Source organism: Blastomyces dermatitidis (assembly GCF_000003525.1).
Source record: "Blastomyces dermatitidis ER-3 genomic scaffold supercont1.4, whole genome shotgun sequence".
Lineage (NCBI taxonomy): Eukaryota > Fungi > Ascomycota > Eurotiomycetes > Onygenales > Ajellomycetaceae > Blastomyces > Blastomyces dermatitidis.
This window is the reverse complement of record NW_025544777.1, coordinates 2310158-2328061: the sequence shown is the minus strand read 5'-3', so window position 1 is coordinate 2328061 and position 17904 is coordinate 2310158. Positions and strand designations below refer to the sequence as shown.

The 17904-nt window shown below is 47.4% G+C and overlaps 5 protein-coding genes across 7 annotated transcripts; 2 read left to right on the top strand and 3 right to left on the bottom strand.

Moving 5' to 3' along the window:
* Positions 1-212: 212 nt before the first annotated feature.
* Positions 213-2696, bottom strand: BDCG_04154. 2 transcript variants are annotated; one of them, XM_045419817.1, is made up of 3 exons: positions 1883-2696; positions 1223-1747; positions 213-1096 (listed from the first exon to the last, which is right to left on the bottom strand). In XM_045419817.1, the coding sequence occupies exons 2-3, from the start codon at positions 1703-1705 to the stop codon at positions 392-394; spliced, it is 1188 nt and encodes a 395-aa protein (XP_045280773.1). In that variant the 5' UTR covers positions 1706-1747; positions 1883-2696; the 3' UTR covers positions 213-391. The 2 variants fall into 2 exon arrangements, with proteins under 2 accessions (XP_045280773.1, XP_045280772.1); XM_045419816.1 differs by having other exon boundaries at positions 1223-2696.
* Positions 2697-3721: 1025 nt separating this feature from the next.
* Positions 3722-6970, top strand: BDCG_04153. Of its 2 annotated transcripts, XM_045419815.1 has the most exons (3): positions 3724-5116; positions 5328-6401; positions 6512-6965. In XM_045419815.1, the coding sequence occupies exons 1-2, from the start codon at positions 3919-3921 to the stop codon at positions 5420-5422; spliced, it is 1293 nt and encodes a 430-aa protein (XP_045280771.1). In that variant the 5' UTR covers positions 3724-3918; the 3' UTR covers positions 5423-6401; positions 6512-6965. The 2 variants fall into 2 exon arrangements, with proteins under 2 accessions (XP_045280770.1, XP_045280771.1); XM_045419814.1 differs by having other exon boundaries at positions 3722-5116; positions 5328-6970.
* A 77-nt stretch (positions 6971-7047) lies between these two features.
* BDCG_04152 (AGC/PKA protein kinase) lies at positions 7048-9966 on the bottom strand. Its single transcript, XM_045419813.1, has 4 exons — positions 9321-9966; positions 9061-9153; positions 8864-8988; positions 7048-8783 (listed from the first exon to the last, which is right to left on the bottom strand). The coding sequence occupies exons 1-4, from the start codon at positions 9628-9630 to the stop codon at positions 8061-8063; spliced, it is 1251 nt and encodes a 416-aa protein (XP_045276039.1). The 5' UTR covers positions 9631-9966; the 3' UTR covers positions 7048-8060.
* Positions 9967-10062: 96 nt separating this feature from the next.
* Positions 10063-11801, bottom strand: BDCG_04151 (V-type proton ATPase proteolipid subunit 2). The gene is made up of 8 exons (XM_045419812.1): positions 11494-11801; positions 11387-11404; positions 11308-11320; positions 11140-11222; positions 10942-11054; positions 10799-10883; positions 10618-10703; positions 10063-10547 (listed from the first exon to the last, which is right to left on the bottom strand). Exons 1-8 carry the CDS (start codon positions 11539-11541, stop codon positions 10511-10513), a joined length of 483 nt encoding a protein of 160 aa, XP_045276038.1. The 5' UTR covers positions 11542-11801; the 3' UTR covers positions 10063-10510.
* A 149-nt stretch (positions 11802-11950) lies between these two features.
* Positions 11951-17903, top strand: BDCG_04150 (rho guanyl nucleotide exchange factor). Its single transcript, XM_045419811.1, has 4 exons — positions 11951-15189; positions 15263-15690; positions 15760-16191; positions 16275-17903. Exons 1-4 carry the CDS (start codon positions 12453-12455, stop codon positions 16347-16349), a joined length of 3672 nt encoding a protein of 1223 aa, XP_045276037.1. The 5' UTR covers positions 11951-12452; the 3' UTR covers positions 16350-17903.
* The last annotated feature ends 1 nt before the right edge of the window (position 17904 follows it).

The window sequence follows — 17904 nt, the reverse complement described above, 5'->3', positions numbered from 1 at the left end:
CATCAGCATCAGCATCAGCATCAGCTCGAGGATTCGTTTTTTTTTTTTTTTTTTTTATGTATCCGCGATGGGGGCCGGAACTTTCTGTTCTGCCGCGCGGGCCGCGGTTGCATTGCATCATCATAGGGCGCGGCGATTGGCTGCGGTTGAAGGCGGTGAGAGGTGTGATTGGTAATACCTCAACAGGGGTCAATAAATTGAGTTGTAAGAAAGAATCTTGTTCTTTAATTCTTATTATTAGATTAATTATTAGTAATAGATGGGTGATGTGATGGGAGTAAAACGGAGCCCATTAAAATAGTAAAATGCCAAATGGGTATTATCCAGAACTAATAAATAAATAACTAACTTATCCCAGCAAGAAAATAAAATAATAATATACAGTCAAAACTCACGACGGAGACGCCACAACCCTCGCCTCCAACCCATCAATCTCAACAGCCGCAACCCACATACACCTCCCTTCATCCCCACAATCCGCATGGAAAGCAATCTTCCCCCCATCCTTCGACACCGACGCTCCGCCCGGCGCCACCAGCCCAAAATCCCCCGTCTTCAACAACGGTCTCTCCGCCCTCACATACGGACCCGTGATCCTGCGCGCCGTCGCATACTTGACATCATACGCCCGCGAATCCGAACAATGGCTCGAATAGAACAGGAAATACACCCCCTGCGCGCTCCGGATCAGACTCGGTGCCTCCACCAGCGGGCCATCCTCCTTCTCGACCCGGTCGAGGATCTGCACCGCCTCGCCGTCCGCCCTGATGCCGTCCGCTTTCATCTTCTGGAGCAGCAGCGGCGTCGACCGCAGCGGTGGGATGGCCTGGGTGCAATCGCTGCTATCGCTACCGCTGGGGTACCGGTTCATGCTGTTCCCGTCGCCCTTGTAGACGACGTAGATGGTGCCGTCGGCGTCGTTGATGGCGGAGGGGTGAATGCCGCCGCCGTGCGCGGAGGGGCAGGCGAGGTAGGTGCCTTCAGCTTTGTAAGGGCCGCGCGGGTCCGTGGTTTCTGAGACGGCGACGCCGATGCAGTGGTGGCGGCGCCAGACGTCGAGCTCGCCGGAGTAGTAGAGGAGATGACGGCCGTCGGGCTGGAAAAATGAAATGAAACCGATTATGCTAGTCAGCCGAGTGGTCGTAAAGGTCATAATAAACTGTAATCAAAATGAACAGTTCCAGAACCAGTAGGTATAGATTAAATAATAATAAAGGCTCACCCTCGTAAGGACATCCGGCGCCCAATGATCCCTCCTGGTCTCCCACATCGCCACCTCAGGCAACGCATCACGACCCGTATGCTTCCACTCGCCAAAGAACCCCCCGTCATTCCCGCCACCATCACCCACCGGCATCGCAATTGGCACGTGAAAGTCCGGCTCATCATCATCCGCGGTCGGATTCGTGCCAAACGCATACCACGTCCCGTTATACTCCAGCAGGCCGGGATCCGGGAAGTTTGTCATCACTTTTCGCGGCATGGTGGGCTCGGGCCGTCTGCGGGAATTGTGGATGAGCCTGTAGGTGCCGATGGCGAGGAGAAGGGCGAGAGCGAGGATGGAGGCGATGAGGAGGCGGATTAGGAGAGTGCGGCGGCTGCGGCGGTGGAGATGCTGGGGATGGAGGGATTTTGTAGTCTCATCATCATCATCATCATCATCATCATCATTATTATTATTATTATTATTATTACTGGTTGCCATTGTACAGTACAATGTTGTAGACGGTTATTATCGATAGCAATGCTGTCGCAAATGTTATTGATGGATTATGTTTCGTGTCCCGTCTGCGAGGGTAGGGTAGGGTATGGGATGGGTTCAGGGATGGTGGGGAGGACGAGACGACGCCGAGACAAGGGGAAAGGAAAGGGGGGGACGGACTTCATCGAACAACTAGGGCGGATGGACAACATGCGTTTTCTCTAATCGAGGTAAAGATCGAGCGAGTTGGTTGTGGGAGGATGGCGTATTGTAGTTCATCCCATCTGTCTGTTATTATTATCACAAAGCGGAATATTCATGCATAATGTATGTATGTACTTATTTCTTAACGGAGTGTTTTTGGGATGGGTTTGGTCGATTCGAAGACAGATAGATAAGATAAATAAGATAAATAAGGAGTTGCTTGCTTGGCCGGGCACCAAACTCAATTAATTCCCACTCAAACAACAACATTCAACCGTTGTATATATATTCAGCAAGTATCAACTCCTCCAGTCCATTAAAATTTGCCAGATGTGGGTACTGTATTTCCCAAGGCATGTTCATGATAAGCAATTTTGATCTAAAAGTTAAGGAATCGGCATCCATATTAATAGCCTAATCCGTAGTTCAACAGCCCATAGTGACGCGGGACTAGAAAGTTACATAGGTAGGCTGGCTGGCTGGGGCTGCAGAAGCTGAACTTTTTACACTCTATCTTGAGTGAACTGGATTGAAACTTAGGCTTGAGATGATCAGAGAAGTACGCAGCAGTAGGCTACTTAAATATAACTAGTTCACTCAAGGTGAGAGAGAACAGGCTAGGATCAACACCATATATGCATGCAAATGATGAAACCAGTAGAAAGTATTTTTCCTGCTTTTGTCTCTTCTAGGGGAACACATACAGTATGTACAGGACATGTACATGTACATTAACGTACATGTAACATGTAGATTGAGACAGACAGCATTCTGAGAGAGGAAAAAGAAAAACCTGAAATATAGATATCTAGATATAATATTTAACAAGTTATCATTTGTTCTTGGAATAAATAATAAATAGGTGGATGACATCATCAAGCTGTCAATCCCCCTGTCCTGTGGAAGTCTGGAGGCGAAGAGTGGACCAGCCAATCAGATCAGACCCCAATAACTAGCCGCAACCCCGGCGGTGCAGATCTTTTGTTTCAAGTTCGCGCTATACCGGAAACAGTCTAGCAGGGGTCTAAGTTGTACATAACATATATTACTACTATTACTATATACATCGAGGGACATCGAGGAACATCGGGCACAGGCGGGCAACGGCGGATGAGCTGGGTACCGAGGGGTATATTATGTTATTGGGTTATGCATCTTTATATTACTTACTCCGTTACATCCGCGATCTGCGGCGGACAAAAGATTCAATGCGAGGGACTGCTGCAATGGGGAATGAATGGGGAATGGGGAATGGGGAATGGGAATGAGGAAACAAGCCTGTTGCAGAAAGTGTTTCAACCAGGGACTGTTTATTGATATTAGTATTACTATTATTTCTATTGCTCGTTACTACGTATATCTATCGTATGCTTGTTGAGTTGTTCACTCGTTGGGAGCTGTATCCAGCAACCACGCGAGAATCCCCCAATTTCTCTTTCTCCCACCGGCGGGTTCTATTTTTTTCTTCTTCTTCTTCTTCTTCTTCTTCTTGCTTCTTCATCTCTCTGCTAACAAGTCTTGACGGCTTCTTCTCTCTGCCTCTTTTTCATATAGTTACTAGCTCTCCTACTAGATTAATAAAAAAAATAATTGACTACATACATACCATACCACCTCTCTGCGGTCCCTTTTCCCCCTTCTCTCCCTCCTTCCTCCAATTGCCCATACATACCTACTTACGCGGAGTACTTTATATACCACCATGCGTCGGTGATCGGTTTGGTCTGGAAGGGAAGGCTTCCTGGTTGATTGTCTGTCTGATTGCTGTGGTTGGGGCTATATTACGTTTTTTTTTTTTTTTTTTTTTTTTTTTTAAACTTCTCTACGTCCTTGGATTCCATCTAAACCTTCGACTCCGCCTCTATCCAACAATCCAATTGTTTACCCCAGCGTCGTCTTTAAGCTTCAGTCCTGACGAAGTAAATGATAATCATTCCACTGAGCCGGGCGTTCTCCTGTTCTTCTTGTTCTTCCCCTCCTCCACCCCCCTCTCTTCTTCTCGTCAGCCTCGGATGGTTGACGGGAGCTCCTCCACAGCTCGATTGATACCGCCTGCTGCTGCAACTACAACTACAGCCGCCATGATTACCTTTCGAAGATCGATAGCCGCCACCATCTTCCTACTCACTTCCTTCTTCTTCCTCCTCTCCTCCCATTCCAACTCCAACACTAGACCTGCTATCTCGACTGTCACTCGCGCAGAACTCCACTCAACACCCCCCTATCCAGACCCCGCCCAGACACCCACCGCCACAAATCAACAAGCTGCACATACCCAATCCGGCTCATCCGGCTCAGGCATATCAAAACCGGCAGTACATCAACCTCATAACCCACCACCCCCAGGTAACCTTGCCCGGAAACCCCTCCGCGAACGACTCCGTTACCAATTCCCCTATGACGTCCAATCTAAATTCCCCGCCTACATCTGGCAAACCTGGAAATACACCCCCGCTTCCGGCGAGTTTGAAGAGAAACTCCGCCCCTTGGAGGCCAGCTGGACTGAATGGCACCCAACCTTCGTCCACGAAGTAATCACAGACGAGGCAGCTGACCCGCTGCTGAGATATCTCTACGCCGCCTTCCCAGAGATCCTCGACGCATACCGCTCCCTGCCCTTGCCCGTTCTCAGGGCAGATTTCTTCCGCTACCTCATCCTCCTCGCCCGCGGTGGCATCTATAGCGACATCGACACCTCCGCCCTCCAGCCCGCTGAGGACTGGCTGCCCAGATACGTCAACCGCTCCACCATCGGCCTGATCATCGGCATCGAAGCCGACGCCCTCGACCGCGAAGACTGGTATCAGTGGTACTCCCGCCAGGTCCAGTTTTGCCAGTGGACCATCCAGTCCAAGCCGGGCCACCCGGTCCTGCGCGATGTCGTCGCGACAATCACCGAGGAAACCCTGCGCATGAAGCAGGCGGGGATCCTAACCCCGAGCAAGATGGATAAGTCCATTGTCGAGTTCACGGGCCCCGCCGTGTGGACGGATGCGGTCTTTCGGTATTTCAATGACCCGAACTATTTCGAAGCCGCGCGGCCACCGCATGGGCGGAATGTGACGGCGATGGATTTTTCGGGCATCACGGTGCAGAGAAAGTTGGGGGATGTGGTTGTGTTGCCGATTACGAGTTTTAGTCCTGGGGTGCGCCAGATGGGCGCGAAGGATCCGGATGATCCGATGGCGTTTGTGAAGCATGAGTTTGAAGGTGGGTTTATATATATTTATATATTTATACATACTTCTACCCCGGTGTTTTCATCTATTCTGCCTCTTCCTTCCCTAACCCTGGCCTACACTGTTATTCTTCACCCCTGCCCCTACCCCTACCCCTTTTTCAATACCCCTGACCATCCCTGACCATCCCTGATCTGATAATATATACAAAACCAACAATTCTAACACAAAAACATCAATAGGTACCTGGAAGCCAGAGCAGGAGCGGTTTATCGGCCACCAGATAGCTATACCTACTACTACTACTACTACTGCTACACCCGAAATCCAAAATTAACAAAAATTACAATGGCCATTTTTTTTTCAACAAAAAGGAAAAAAAAAAATGTACCGAACAAAAAACTTTCCACCGAAACCAAAGTTGTTCATTTCCAACTAATCTATCTGTCTTACCCACGGACCGAGCGAACGAAACCAGCTGGTAGAAACCCCAGGCCTTCTCCAATTGAGACATGGGGAACTGGAAAATAGATTGGAAAAAACCAAATCCCTTTTCACCGCCAGCATGTATATATATATATATATATATATATATGTAATGGGCTATAACGCCACCCAGGGACCCCCCTCCCGGTACAACTCTAGTTATACATGTATGCCGCGATCATACGCAGGAACAGAGGGAAAAGGGGGAAGTAGAAAACAAACCACACACGACATGACAGCAGCTAGACAGCCAGTCAGCCAAAAGACATGATATGATATGATAATCAGCAATTCATTCGGCAGCACCACCGACCGTACTACACGGCACGGCCGCACCGCTGCTTTTTTTTACCTCCGATGTTTATGAAAATAATAAAGGCGGACGGGAGATTCATGCCCAGCTGTACCAGTCTAGCAGCCAAGGCAGCCAGGCAGGCAATCGGAGCACTCGCGGCCTTCTTTTAACGGGGGGATACGTACGATATCTACCGAGAAGATAATTGAATCCCAACCCCCGACCTCCCCATAGTTCCGCGCAGAGTAAGACTGACTCTCTTACAAAAAAAAAGCTATGCATCAACACCACAAACTCACCAAGCCACCCCACACCCCCTTTATGTCCCATACTTCCCTCCAAAGACATATACAATCTACGCGAATCGCCATTGCTTCCTTCCTTCTCTACTTACGTTACTTACTACTACGTCTCTAACTACGCGTTACCCACTATAACTCACGACTCAATACCCAAACGAAAACGAAGTGATAAAACCTTACCTTTTTCACACACGCTTGTATTCCTATACTCCTATACTCCTATACTCCTATATGTAATATCTTCCCCACGGACGTTCGACGTACCCCCTTATTTCATTTCATCTCATTTCCTCCTTCCTTGAGAGCTTTGGGCTTTGGTTTGGGTTTTACTAACTAAAAGAAGGTGTTTTGGGTGTTCATCGCGTTGGGTTTCCTCGATCGAATTTTTATTTTTACTATTTTTATTTTATTTATTTATTTATTTATTTATTTTTTTTTGCTGGTTGTAGTTGTGTTGTTTCGTCAGGTCAATTCAGTGGGGAGAAAGAAAGAAGAGAGGATGGAGGGGGAGGGGAGGGGGGGTCCTTGTGACATTAAATAGATAAAAGATAAAAAAGAGACAAAAACTAAATAAATAAATCAATCTTAAATGATGTTTGGCTCTGCGGTGTAAAAAGTGTATATATGTAAATACATTAGAACAGACATACATAGATTGGTGTGATGGATGGCTCCTCGGGAGCGTTGGAGGAAGTTGAAGCGGGAGGTAAGGGGTAAAGTAAGTAAACCTTGGAAGGAAGTCGTGAATTTAATCATGGGAAAAGGGTTCTATTTGTTGGTAATTGGTATGTTTTTTTTGGGCCGTGGGAGGGGGGGGGGGGAGGGGGAGGAGGAGAGGAAGGAACGGAACGGAACGGAACTGAACTGAACTGAACGGAACGAGACGAAAACGAAAACCGGGAACAACGGTGTAGATATTAATCTCTCCTCTGATAACTTATAACATAATATATATATGTATATGTATATAGTTTATATAGTTTATATATTCCTCGCCACGATGATGGGTTCGAGCCCAGCAGCTCCTTTACCTAACCCCCCCAGTTTAGTGAGTCCTGAGCCCGGAAGTCCACCGTGCTGGTTGGTTGGTGGTGATGATACGCGAGCTCTTTTTGGTCCCTCCCCAGTGCCAGTGTCCGTCCTCCTTAGGCACAACCACTAAATTATAGAAAAGTAAAAGGGGCGGAAAAATGGAAATGGAAATGGAAATAAAGCGGACATAAGACGTAAGGACGGCCCCCCTTAAAAAAAAAATTATATATTATGGTATGCCTGAGTTAAATAAAAGGTTGTAGATTTCTTGGTTCGTGGGGGATAGGGATGATGGATATTAACAAAGGGTGTGTGTGTGTGTGTGTGTGTGGTGATAATTCAATGGATCGGTATAGGTAGATTGTTACATAGATAGATGGGTGATATATGGTTGGTACGTGGTATGCATGGTCCGGGGAGCGGGGGATAATGGATTGCAAGAACTTGGAACCAAATCAGGCCAAGAGTAAAGGGGGTATAAAAAAATGAAGTTATGTATGGTGTAGTAGTATCATGGGCGTATCGACAGCTATACAGTTAGGACGTTGGGGGGGAGGGAATACGGTTGGATATATATCTTATATCTATCCTAGACGTCTGATTTGCAAACCGAGGATGCATAGAGAGGGCCAAACTATTAGACGAGGAGAGAAGGGGGAGGGGAAGGGTAGAGGATGGATCTGAGTATGAGTAGTTCCCCACAGGTACTCCAGTATGGAATCGGGAGAAAGGGGTAGAAAACAAACGATGGGTGCGATCTAGGGTTTATCTACCAATCCGGGGAACCACCCAGGCTTGGCCAAAATCCCCAGCTGGCTGTATGGAGCGGCGCCCGCGAAATGGTCCAATTATTGTCTATATTAGAAATTCTTGAACATATCCTCATGCGAGTCTCTCATCTCCTTCGTATACGGAGTAAGCTGCGATGGGTCTGGCGGGTCTGGGTAGTCCTCGAAATTGCCCGCATCCGTCGGTGAATCCACGCGCGGAACTATGGGCCCCTTCATTCGCCGGTGGTAAATATCATCCCAATTAACCCCCTTAAAAAACGGATGCTGCTTCACTCTGGCGGATCCCCCCCGTATGTGACCAAGGCGCTCGGAGGGGTTGGTTTTGCATAGTTGGGATACAATATCCTGCGCAGCTGGGGGCATGTTTGCAGGAAACCGTAGTCGTCCCTCGACAATCTGCTCATATATGCGCATGGGATTTGGGTCCCAGAATGGCGGTTGTCCAACTATAAACTCGTATATCAGCACGCCCAGAGCCCACCAGTCAACGGCTAGGCCGTGGCCGCTGTTGTGGATGACCTCTGGAGCTAGGTACTCTGGCGTGCCGCAGAGGGTGTATGTTTCCCTGCTCCATATCTCCTTCGCAAAACCGAAATCAACGAGTTTGAGGTGGCCATCTGCGTCAAGTAGGATGTTTTCTGGCTTGAGGTCGCGGTAGGCGACACCATGGACGTCGTGGAGAAATTCAAGAATTAAAACGATTTCTGCAGCGTAAAATTGAGCAGTCGGCTCAGTAAACCTCCGCGCGCGTCGTAAGAATGTAAAGATCTCTCCGCCTGGGCAATATTCGAGCTGAATACCTGGTAAGTAGATGTATGTACATGTACAATGCAACAGATTCGCCACAGGGGAAGTAAAAATAATTAACGCACCAACATATACAAGCTCAGATCGTCGGTGAACGTAGCGATTAGGGTAGTAATGAAAGGGTGACCAGCAACAGCAGCTAGGGTTTTGATCTCATTCCGGACATGCTCAACCTGTTTCAGTTTGATAACTGAAGGCCGAACACATTGTAAGAATTAAACAGCTTATACGTGATGAAGTGGAGGAATATACATGCACATACCGTCCGCTTTATGAAGAACCTTAAGCGCAAATGGTCTCTTTTCAAGGTCTCTATATTTCAGAAGGCGAACCAGCCAAACTCGCGCAAATGTACCTATTTCGAATGTATGTATGTTAATTATCATATTTATCTTCCCTGACACAAGACAGACTGTCCACCTGCCCACCAAAGCCAACCCTGCACCAGCCTTACACCAAGCCAAAGCTCATTGCTTATGCTAATTTTAACGCTAAAATGTGAATCCTGCGCTCCCTGCTTACCTGTACCCAGCGTCTTCAGCAGCTCGAAGTCATTCACACTCAGCGCGCTAGATGGTATATCCAGTCTACTCTTCTCCCGATTCTCAACGATGTCCGGCGGGGTTCGCGGGCGGGAGGCCGGAGGCCCCGGGACACAAGGTTGCAGTGGTGTTTTTTTGGTCGGAATCTCAAGAATGTTGCGCTGCGAGGACTTTTCGGCGGCGGCGGCGGCTACGTCGATGGCGATATCTGACTGCTGGTGCGTCCTTTGCGGGGCCGCCTGCTGCTGCTGCTGCTGCTGCTGCTGCTCATGAAGCATTTCCGCGGCCATCTCAGGAACAGGGAGAGATCATGTCCTTGGCCGCTATAGTCTGACGTCCTCTTCTTTGTTTTCGTCTTCTTTTCAACGAGCCGGCAGCGCAGGGGAGGGGAGATGGAGGGGCGATGGCAGTGCATGTAACTCAAATTGGCGATAGAGGCTGGAAAGAGTGGCGTAACGGACTAGCTGGAGGTAGGGCCGCCATTGACTTGGGGGACTGCGGTAGGGGACAAGGGCGAACTGAGATATGAGGTGAGATGTAGGTGGGGCATAACGTGGAAGGTTAAAGGTTGGGAGGAATGAACGTATAGAAGGGTGAGGTGTATCCATAGAGCTGCCCGGTTGCGGGACACACACTGCTGCGGGTGTTCTGACGTAGACAGGCGGCGAGAGCAGCCGGTGCCAAGAATCCGCGGCTGGGCCAGAGAGTAGAAAATAGTACACCGACACATAATAGGGTTTGGGAGCAAGTTCAACTAGAAGACCAGAGATAGTAATGGAATGCCCTCTGTACGTCTTATTTTTGTATCATTGGAGATGGTTGTTCAGACATCTGTAGTCATATTGTCTACAGATTATGCTAGGAATAAATCATGCCTGCAAATCTGCAAATGGCTGGGGTTGAAGAACCCAATCTAACTTCAACAGATCGGGACATTCCCTTCCCTATCAATGGCAAAGGCGACAAATGAAATAGACCTTGTATATCCCAGATTCCCACCACAAAGGTTCCCCTATAGCGCAGCTCAAACGGGACAGTAGTTGTGTATCTATAAAATGTGGCAAAACAGTAGCTATCGTAGAGCAATTCCCCGACAATCAATGGCTAACAAAAATATGCTCCGATCCCTGAAATATACAACAAATGCGTAAAATACATGATTTCATCCCTCTAACTCTTTGAATTTAAGATCAGTGCGACGATCAAGCTATTTGTATCAGAATAGTTAGCTATCAAGCACGGTTCAACGGAATACGCATGAAGGGAACTATCCATACCCGTATAAACCCAACACTTCACCAAAAATCAATATCAACACCATCCCCACGAACACGCGTGACTGCTGCATATAAGATCGCACACCCTGTGAGAAAAAAAGATAGATAGTTAATTATACAATCATACTCAATTATGTTCAGGAAGGGAGGCGATAATCGCCCCGGGACTTTCATAACTAACCACGTCGCCGACAATGCCAATAGTGTAGCCAGCCGCAAGTCCTGCGAGACCGACTGATAATCCCGCTGCGAGGTGCATGAAACCGCTATCAAAAGTAAATAGGTCAGCATGAAGCGGATATATATTGTAAGTGTGCGGCGTACGTGTATAAACTGTAGGTCTTTTGGGGTGGAGGGCCCAGGTCGCCTGCTATAAGCACTGCAATGACCAAGCCGTAAACCGCGATGATACCCGCCATGACCACGGGAATTAATGACTGCCCCACACCTCATCTGTCAGTATAAGAATGGACGTAACATGCCCGACCAAAAATCGAAATATGTATCATAGGTAAGACCTGCCTTCATAATCAGATCTGATCGAAAGGTTCCGACACCGGCGATGCCAATGCCGGATTTGGCGGTTCCATATGCTGCTCCTAGTGCTGTAGATGTGTATGAGTTTTGTGTGAACTTTTGCTCGTGCGTGCGAATGGGGTATCCGATAGGCTGTGGTCGTAACAAACGTACATCCAAATATCATCTGAGAAAGTTATCGTCAGCTATTATCGCGGGGAAGGGTCGAAAAGGTGGGTGGAGAGCAACTCACAGCCGAAGCGATGCCTGCCTATATATGGGGAGAATGGGTTAGCTGGAACAGTAGATATTACGCCAATGGCCGTATGGGCATAAATGATATAGATAGATATAACTTACCATTCCGAAGAAGGGCGCAAACTTGGGTGCCAGTTCACTATCCGCCATTTTGAGTCGTAGATTGGATAGCACTGGGTACTACTAGGCTAGAGGAGCGAATGGGCTCTTGTATGAAAACAAGAAAAAAAACGCGAGATTCTTATGGCGGTTCTGGTATATGTTAAAGAAAAGAGAATATGCTGGGGTTGTTGTAGAGGGATATGATATGACATACGCTGTAGCACAAGTTGTCTCAAGCCGTGTACATACAATAGCTCTATGTACGGCGGAAAACAGCGCCCACTGTGGCTGTACCGTAGAGTAATGAAAATACCCATACCGTAATCTTTCAACGCCTAATCGAGTCTAATGCGGGTGGCTTCCAAGGTTGGGCTTGGCGGGCGAGGCTTGGCGGGCCTAACTGCACGTACCTAACCATCTGCCCCGTCGACGACACTCCATCATCCGTTCCACTTCCCATCCTCCTCCTCACTCCCTCGAGGCCGGTGACTTCGCATATCTTCCTCCCCCTCCCCCTCCCCGCCCCTCTACCCTCTCCTGTCGCTGTGTTGGATCTCTAGTAATTGCTCTGTGAGCCGCGTCATTCTTTCACCTCCACTGTTCGCCAGCCAGCCATGAGGGTGTGTGGGCTATGACCCTCTCGGTTCTTCGCTGCGATTGTTGCGTCCCACCCTTCCTCATCTCCCTCATCTCCGCCGCTTGCCACCCCCCAAACCACCCAAAGTAATATCTATAGATTCTTTCTTCGATCTCTGTCTAACTCCGGTATATGACCTGGGAGAGACTCCCTCAACCTAAACCGATTACCGTGTCAAACGCAATATACCCAAATTTAATCGTTCCCCCGTACCGTACTATCCGTTCCTTGGCTCTCTCTTTCTCTGTTGTCATTGTCTCTGTCATAGCCGTGTCTGTTGCATCCCTCGCTTAGGGTACCAGGTATTGGTAGTACTTCGATCATGGCGGATTTAGGTGCTCAGCAAGGTCGCAATTACCGACCACCCCCCCAGTATGGGCATGCGTCCTCTTTTCAGCGAGACGCCGCTTACTCAGAGATTTTCGGCGCGACCCCGACTGGCCGTGCGCAGACAATGACTTCGCAAACTCCTCCCTTCGTTCAAGACCGCGCACGCACCATGTCCTCTCATACGGCGGGCGATCCCTATATGCATCCTCGAGTCGCTCCTTCGCCGGCGCCGCCGTCACATATGCGTCAGTCTGCCAACGGATACGGACCTCCCCCAAATGAATATAACAACCACCGCCCTCCTCCACAGTGGCAGCCAAATGGGCCTTATCATCATTCTCAACCACCGCCTCAGAACCTTCCTCGCCCTTACCCGGGCCGCCCCCAATACCCTCAGCCCCAACGCCTGGACTCAAGGCCCAGCCCAATGCAACCACCTTACCCAAACAAAGTTCCTGGCAGGCCTCTTCCCCCCCCAGCACTGAACTCGGATCAATACAGATCTCGTTCCTTGGCTCGAATGGGTGGCCCCCCTATGTATCATCAACCTTCTCCCCCGAGTAACTTCAACCATACGTCGGCAAACGCGTTTCGACAACAGCCATACCACCACCCAGGTTCCATGACTCCACAAGGCCGGGTTGTTCCGGAAAGGCGTGACGACGAACGCTCCATGTCCATGAGTTCTTATACGTCCAACTTCGATCATGCCCAGACTATCAACTCAGGACGGATTGTTCCAAGTAGGCGTCGAGAGTCGGGTATGGAAAGAGAGCGGATAGAGCCACCACTTGCAGGGCAACCCATTTTAGAACAGCCTATTCCTCCGATGATTCATGGACAAGATCCGCATGCTAGAATAAGACGCCCGAGTGAAACATCGATCAACTCTCGCACATTTTCCATGGCATCCACTGTCACCCCGGAACGAACTACTAGCCTACAACCTGGCAACTCCGTCGTGCCTAAGCCGGCGAGTCAACCACATCCCACACCACATCATAATCGTAGATCTCCTCTCGTCTATCCTGCTTTGCTTTCCCGGGTGGCTACTGTGTTCAGAGAAAGGATCTCGGTTGGAGAACGGCTTAAAAATGATCTAGCATACACTAACGCTTTCACCGGGGCGGAAGCGGTCGATTTGATATCCTACATTATCAAAACGTCTGACCGCAATTTGGCCTTGCTGCTTGGCCGTGCGTTGGACGCTCAAAAATTCTTCCACGATGTCACTTACGACCATCGGCTAAGAGACGCTCCAGGAGAGTTATACCAGTTTAAGGAAACAATGGGCGAAGAAGATCCAGTTTCCGAGGTCAACGGCGTCTTTACCCTACTTACAGAGTGCTACTCTCCAACATGTACGAGGGATAAATTATGCTATTCCATTGCCTGCCCAAGGCGACTTGAGCAGCAGGCACGGTTGAACCTTAAACCTCAGCCTGGATTAAGATCCTCCGCGTCCAAGGGAAGCTTGCATGACAAGGATGACAACGATGACCAGAAACTCTGGATCAATATGGTTCCCAAAGAGGTTGCTGACAGCATTGATGACCGGGAGAAGAAGCGTCAGGAGGTCATCTTCGAGATCATGTATACTGAACGTGATTTCGTTAAAGACTTGGAATACTTGAGAGATTTCTGGATGAGGCCCTTGCGGTCTGCCAACAATACTAACCTTTCCCCGGTTCCGGAACACCGCCGGGAAAAATTCATTCGAACAGTATTTTCAAACTGTTTGGAGGTCTTGGCTGTTAACTCTAGATTGAGCGAAGCTCTGAATGCTAGACAGAAGGAGTCCATTATAGTGAAGACAGTTGGAGACATTTTTCTCCAATTTGTACCACGTTTCGATCCCTTCATCAAATATGGTGCTAATCAGCTGTACGGAAAATACGAGTTTGAAAAGGAACGAGCATCGAATCCCGCATTTTCCAAGTTCGTTGACGAGACTGAACGTCTCAAGGAGTCAAGAAAGCTCGAGTTGAATGGGTACCTCACCAAACCTACGACTCGATTGGCAAGATATCCGCTGCTTTTGGAACAAGTTGTGAAGAACACTGCGGATGATAATCCCGACAAAAAAGATATCCCCAAAGCTATTGCTATTATTCGAGATTTCCTCTCCCGCGTCAACACGGAGAGTGGAAAAGCTGAGAACCATTTCAACTTGGTGCAACTGAATATGGCCTTGAAATTTTCGCCTGGAGACTATGTTGACTTGAAGCTCACCGAGGAAAATCGAGTGATGTTGACCAAGATGGCTTTCAAAAAAGGTCCAACTGACTCGGCTGAGGTTACTGCATATCTATTCGACCACGCAGTTCTATTGGTTAGGATTAAGGCAGTCAATAAGCGAGAAGAATACAGGGTGTACAGAAAACCTATCCCTCTTGAACTTCTCGTTATCACCCAAATGGAAGAAGTACTCCCGAAACTAGGCCTCGCAAAACGACCCTCTGGAAACCTTATCTCGGGTGCCAAGGCTACCAGCAATACCCCCACTTCCTCCAAGGACGGCTTTTCCATCACGTTCCGACATCTCGGCAAGGGAGGCTACGATCAAACTCTATATGCTACTTCCTCGACGCAGCGAAGGAAGTTCATCGAGCTTGTCGGGGAACAGCAACGAAAATTAAGGGAAAGGAATAGCAACTTTTACTCAAAGACCATCCTTTGCGAGAAGTTTTTCACTTCTGTTAATCGAGTTAACTGTTTGGTGCCTATTGGTAAGCACATTCATTTTTTTCTTGTTTGTATAATTTGGAAATCCCCTTGTTAACTCGTGTGAATTCTATGTAGATGGCGGGCGAAAATTGGTCTACGGCACCGATAGTGGCATATACATTTCAGAGAGATGGCCAAAGGACAAGTCGGCTAAGCCACGGCGCGTCCTTGACGCAAGCGGTGTGACTCAAATCGACGCCCTTGAAGAGTACCAGTTACTCTTGGTGCTTGCCAACAAGACTCTGAGCTCCTATTCGATGGAAGCGCTGGACACCAGTGAGAATCAGAACCCGTTGGTGCGTCGGCCAAAGAAAATCCAAGGACACACGAACTTCTTCAAGTCTGGGATTGGGCTCGGGCGACACCTCGTCTGCTCAGTGAAGACATCTGCCTTGTCGACGACAATCAAGGTGTATGAACCTGTGGAGAATCTTGCGAAGGGAAAGAAAAAGCCGTTGAGCAAGATGTTCCAAAGTGGCCAGGATGCCTTCAAACCCTTCAAGGTTAGCTTTATTTCAATATATTATATCATTCTTTTCCCACATTTTTTCCTGCTAATCTTCTATTCCTAGGAATTTTACATTCCTGCGGAATCTTCATCCGTCCATTTCTTGCGAGCAACGCTCTGTGTTGGTTGTTCTCGTGGCTTCGAGGTTGTCAGTCTCGAAACCACTGAAAGACAATCACTCCTAGACCAAGCAGATACGTCCCTCGATTTCGTCGCTAGGAAAGAGAACGTAAAACCCATCCACATCGAACGGATGAACGGCGAGTTCCTCCTCAACTATAGTGACTTCTCCTTCTTTGTCAACCGCAACGGCTGGAGAGCTCAACCGGACTGGAGAATAGCTTGGGAAGGGAACCCGGTGGCATTCGCGTTATCGTACCCGTACATTCTCGCCTTCGAATCAAGCTTTATTGAAATCAGGCACATTGAGAGCAGTGAGCTAATCCATGTCATGACGGGACGAAATATTCGGATGTTGCATTCATCTACGAGAGAGGTATGTCTACGGTTCTTTTTTTTTTTTTTTTTTTTTTTTTTCCTCGTATAGGATACCCATTTGGCTAACGCACATTTTCTCAGATTATTTATGCATATGAAGACGAAGCGGGCGAAGATGTAGTGGCTAGCCTGGACTTCTGGAACAAGCCCGCATAAGCTGTCATGAACGGGGGAGGAAACCTAGAAAGTAAGAAGAGAAAACAATCACCAAAACAAAACACAAAAAAAAGTTGGCTTTTTTTAGATACTTTTTCTTGCCCGCCTGTCTGCCCCAGATGATCTTCGACGAACATTTCGTTCAAGCTTTGGTCCACAAACATTTTCCAAACTATCTTGTCGTCCTATTTATTTTTGATAGAGGTCCTATGTACGCATTCTTTGTTTCTCCCTTCCCACGCAGAATTACACGTACAACCATTGGCGAGAATACCCACGTTACTTCTTGACTTCTATTCTATTTCTTGTTGCTACTCCTTACTTCCTCCCCGTCGTCGTCAATTCATACCATTAAATTTGTCTTCGTCCCACATTCTTCCCTTTCAATCCAGCTTGTTTTATTTTCCCCCGCCTTTTTTTTTTTTTTTTTTTTTTGTTATTATTAATTTCCTTCTCATTTCTCTTCGCGCTCTTTGGTTCTTCACTTTTTATGTTCCTTTTTATCCAGCTCCCTTATAATCTTATTCTACCACTTGTCCCCCCCCTTTTTTTATCATATTTATCTTCGACTGTTACTTCCCACATCCTGTCCCCTTTACCCACTGGAGCAATTTTTACTTTACCTTATCAAAGAGTACCTATCTCATGAAGTCAACCAACCTTTTTTTTTCCCGCTCGTCCCCCATTTTATTTTGTTTTGGCCGTGTTCCCCCCGCGCTTGCTTTTTTATACCTGTTGTGTGTTTGTGTGCGTGTGTACATTTCACGTTTGTTATGTGAGCACATCTATTAATTTCCGAGAGTAATTTGCTGCTTTTCGTTTGGTTTCTTTTCTCTTTCTTTTTGATTGCTTCGAGGTTTCCACTAAATCAGAAATTTTTTATATTCCATTGATCTGATTCAACTCTTGATGAGTATGACTTTGAGACTTTTTTTATATTTAAAACTAAGTTATTCTTTATTTAGTATTCCTATTGGATTGGTTTTTTTTCCCTTTTTTTTTCTTCCCTCTGGGAATTGCGTCTTTTTGTCTTCCCCATCTGTTTCCTTTAAGCTATCAATGATCTATTTTTATTTTTCATGCTACTAACTTCTTAAGATCTACTGCTGCTGCTGCTGCGCCTTACCATTGTTGAATGATGTTTCATTTAATCAACATCCTATCCCGAGGGTTCAAGTAGTTTTGTAGATCCACCACACGAATTATTATTCTCGAGGAAAATAGCTATAGTTAGCTAGGTACGCATTCATAAAAGTGCATTTATGAGCTACCAAGTTAGGTAAGGTCTGTGGATGAAAATGAAACCTCCCTGGCGATACTTTGCTTAATTTTCTTAATTTATTTTATCTCATAGAATTTGTAAGTACTGTACATGTAGATATATAGCTACTTGAAGATAGGAGGGCTATATTTCCAACGGCGTGACAATAAACCGGGTAAATTGTGGACGTCAAGGGACCCCAAGTAAGTGTCTTCCTAGATGAAGTGCATGTACATGTACATGTGATTGATGATCATATATCATTTCTTTCTCATTCTTCACAATCATCTCTCC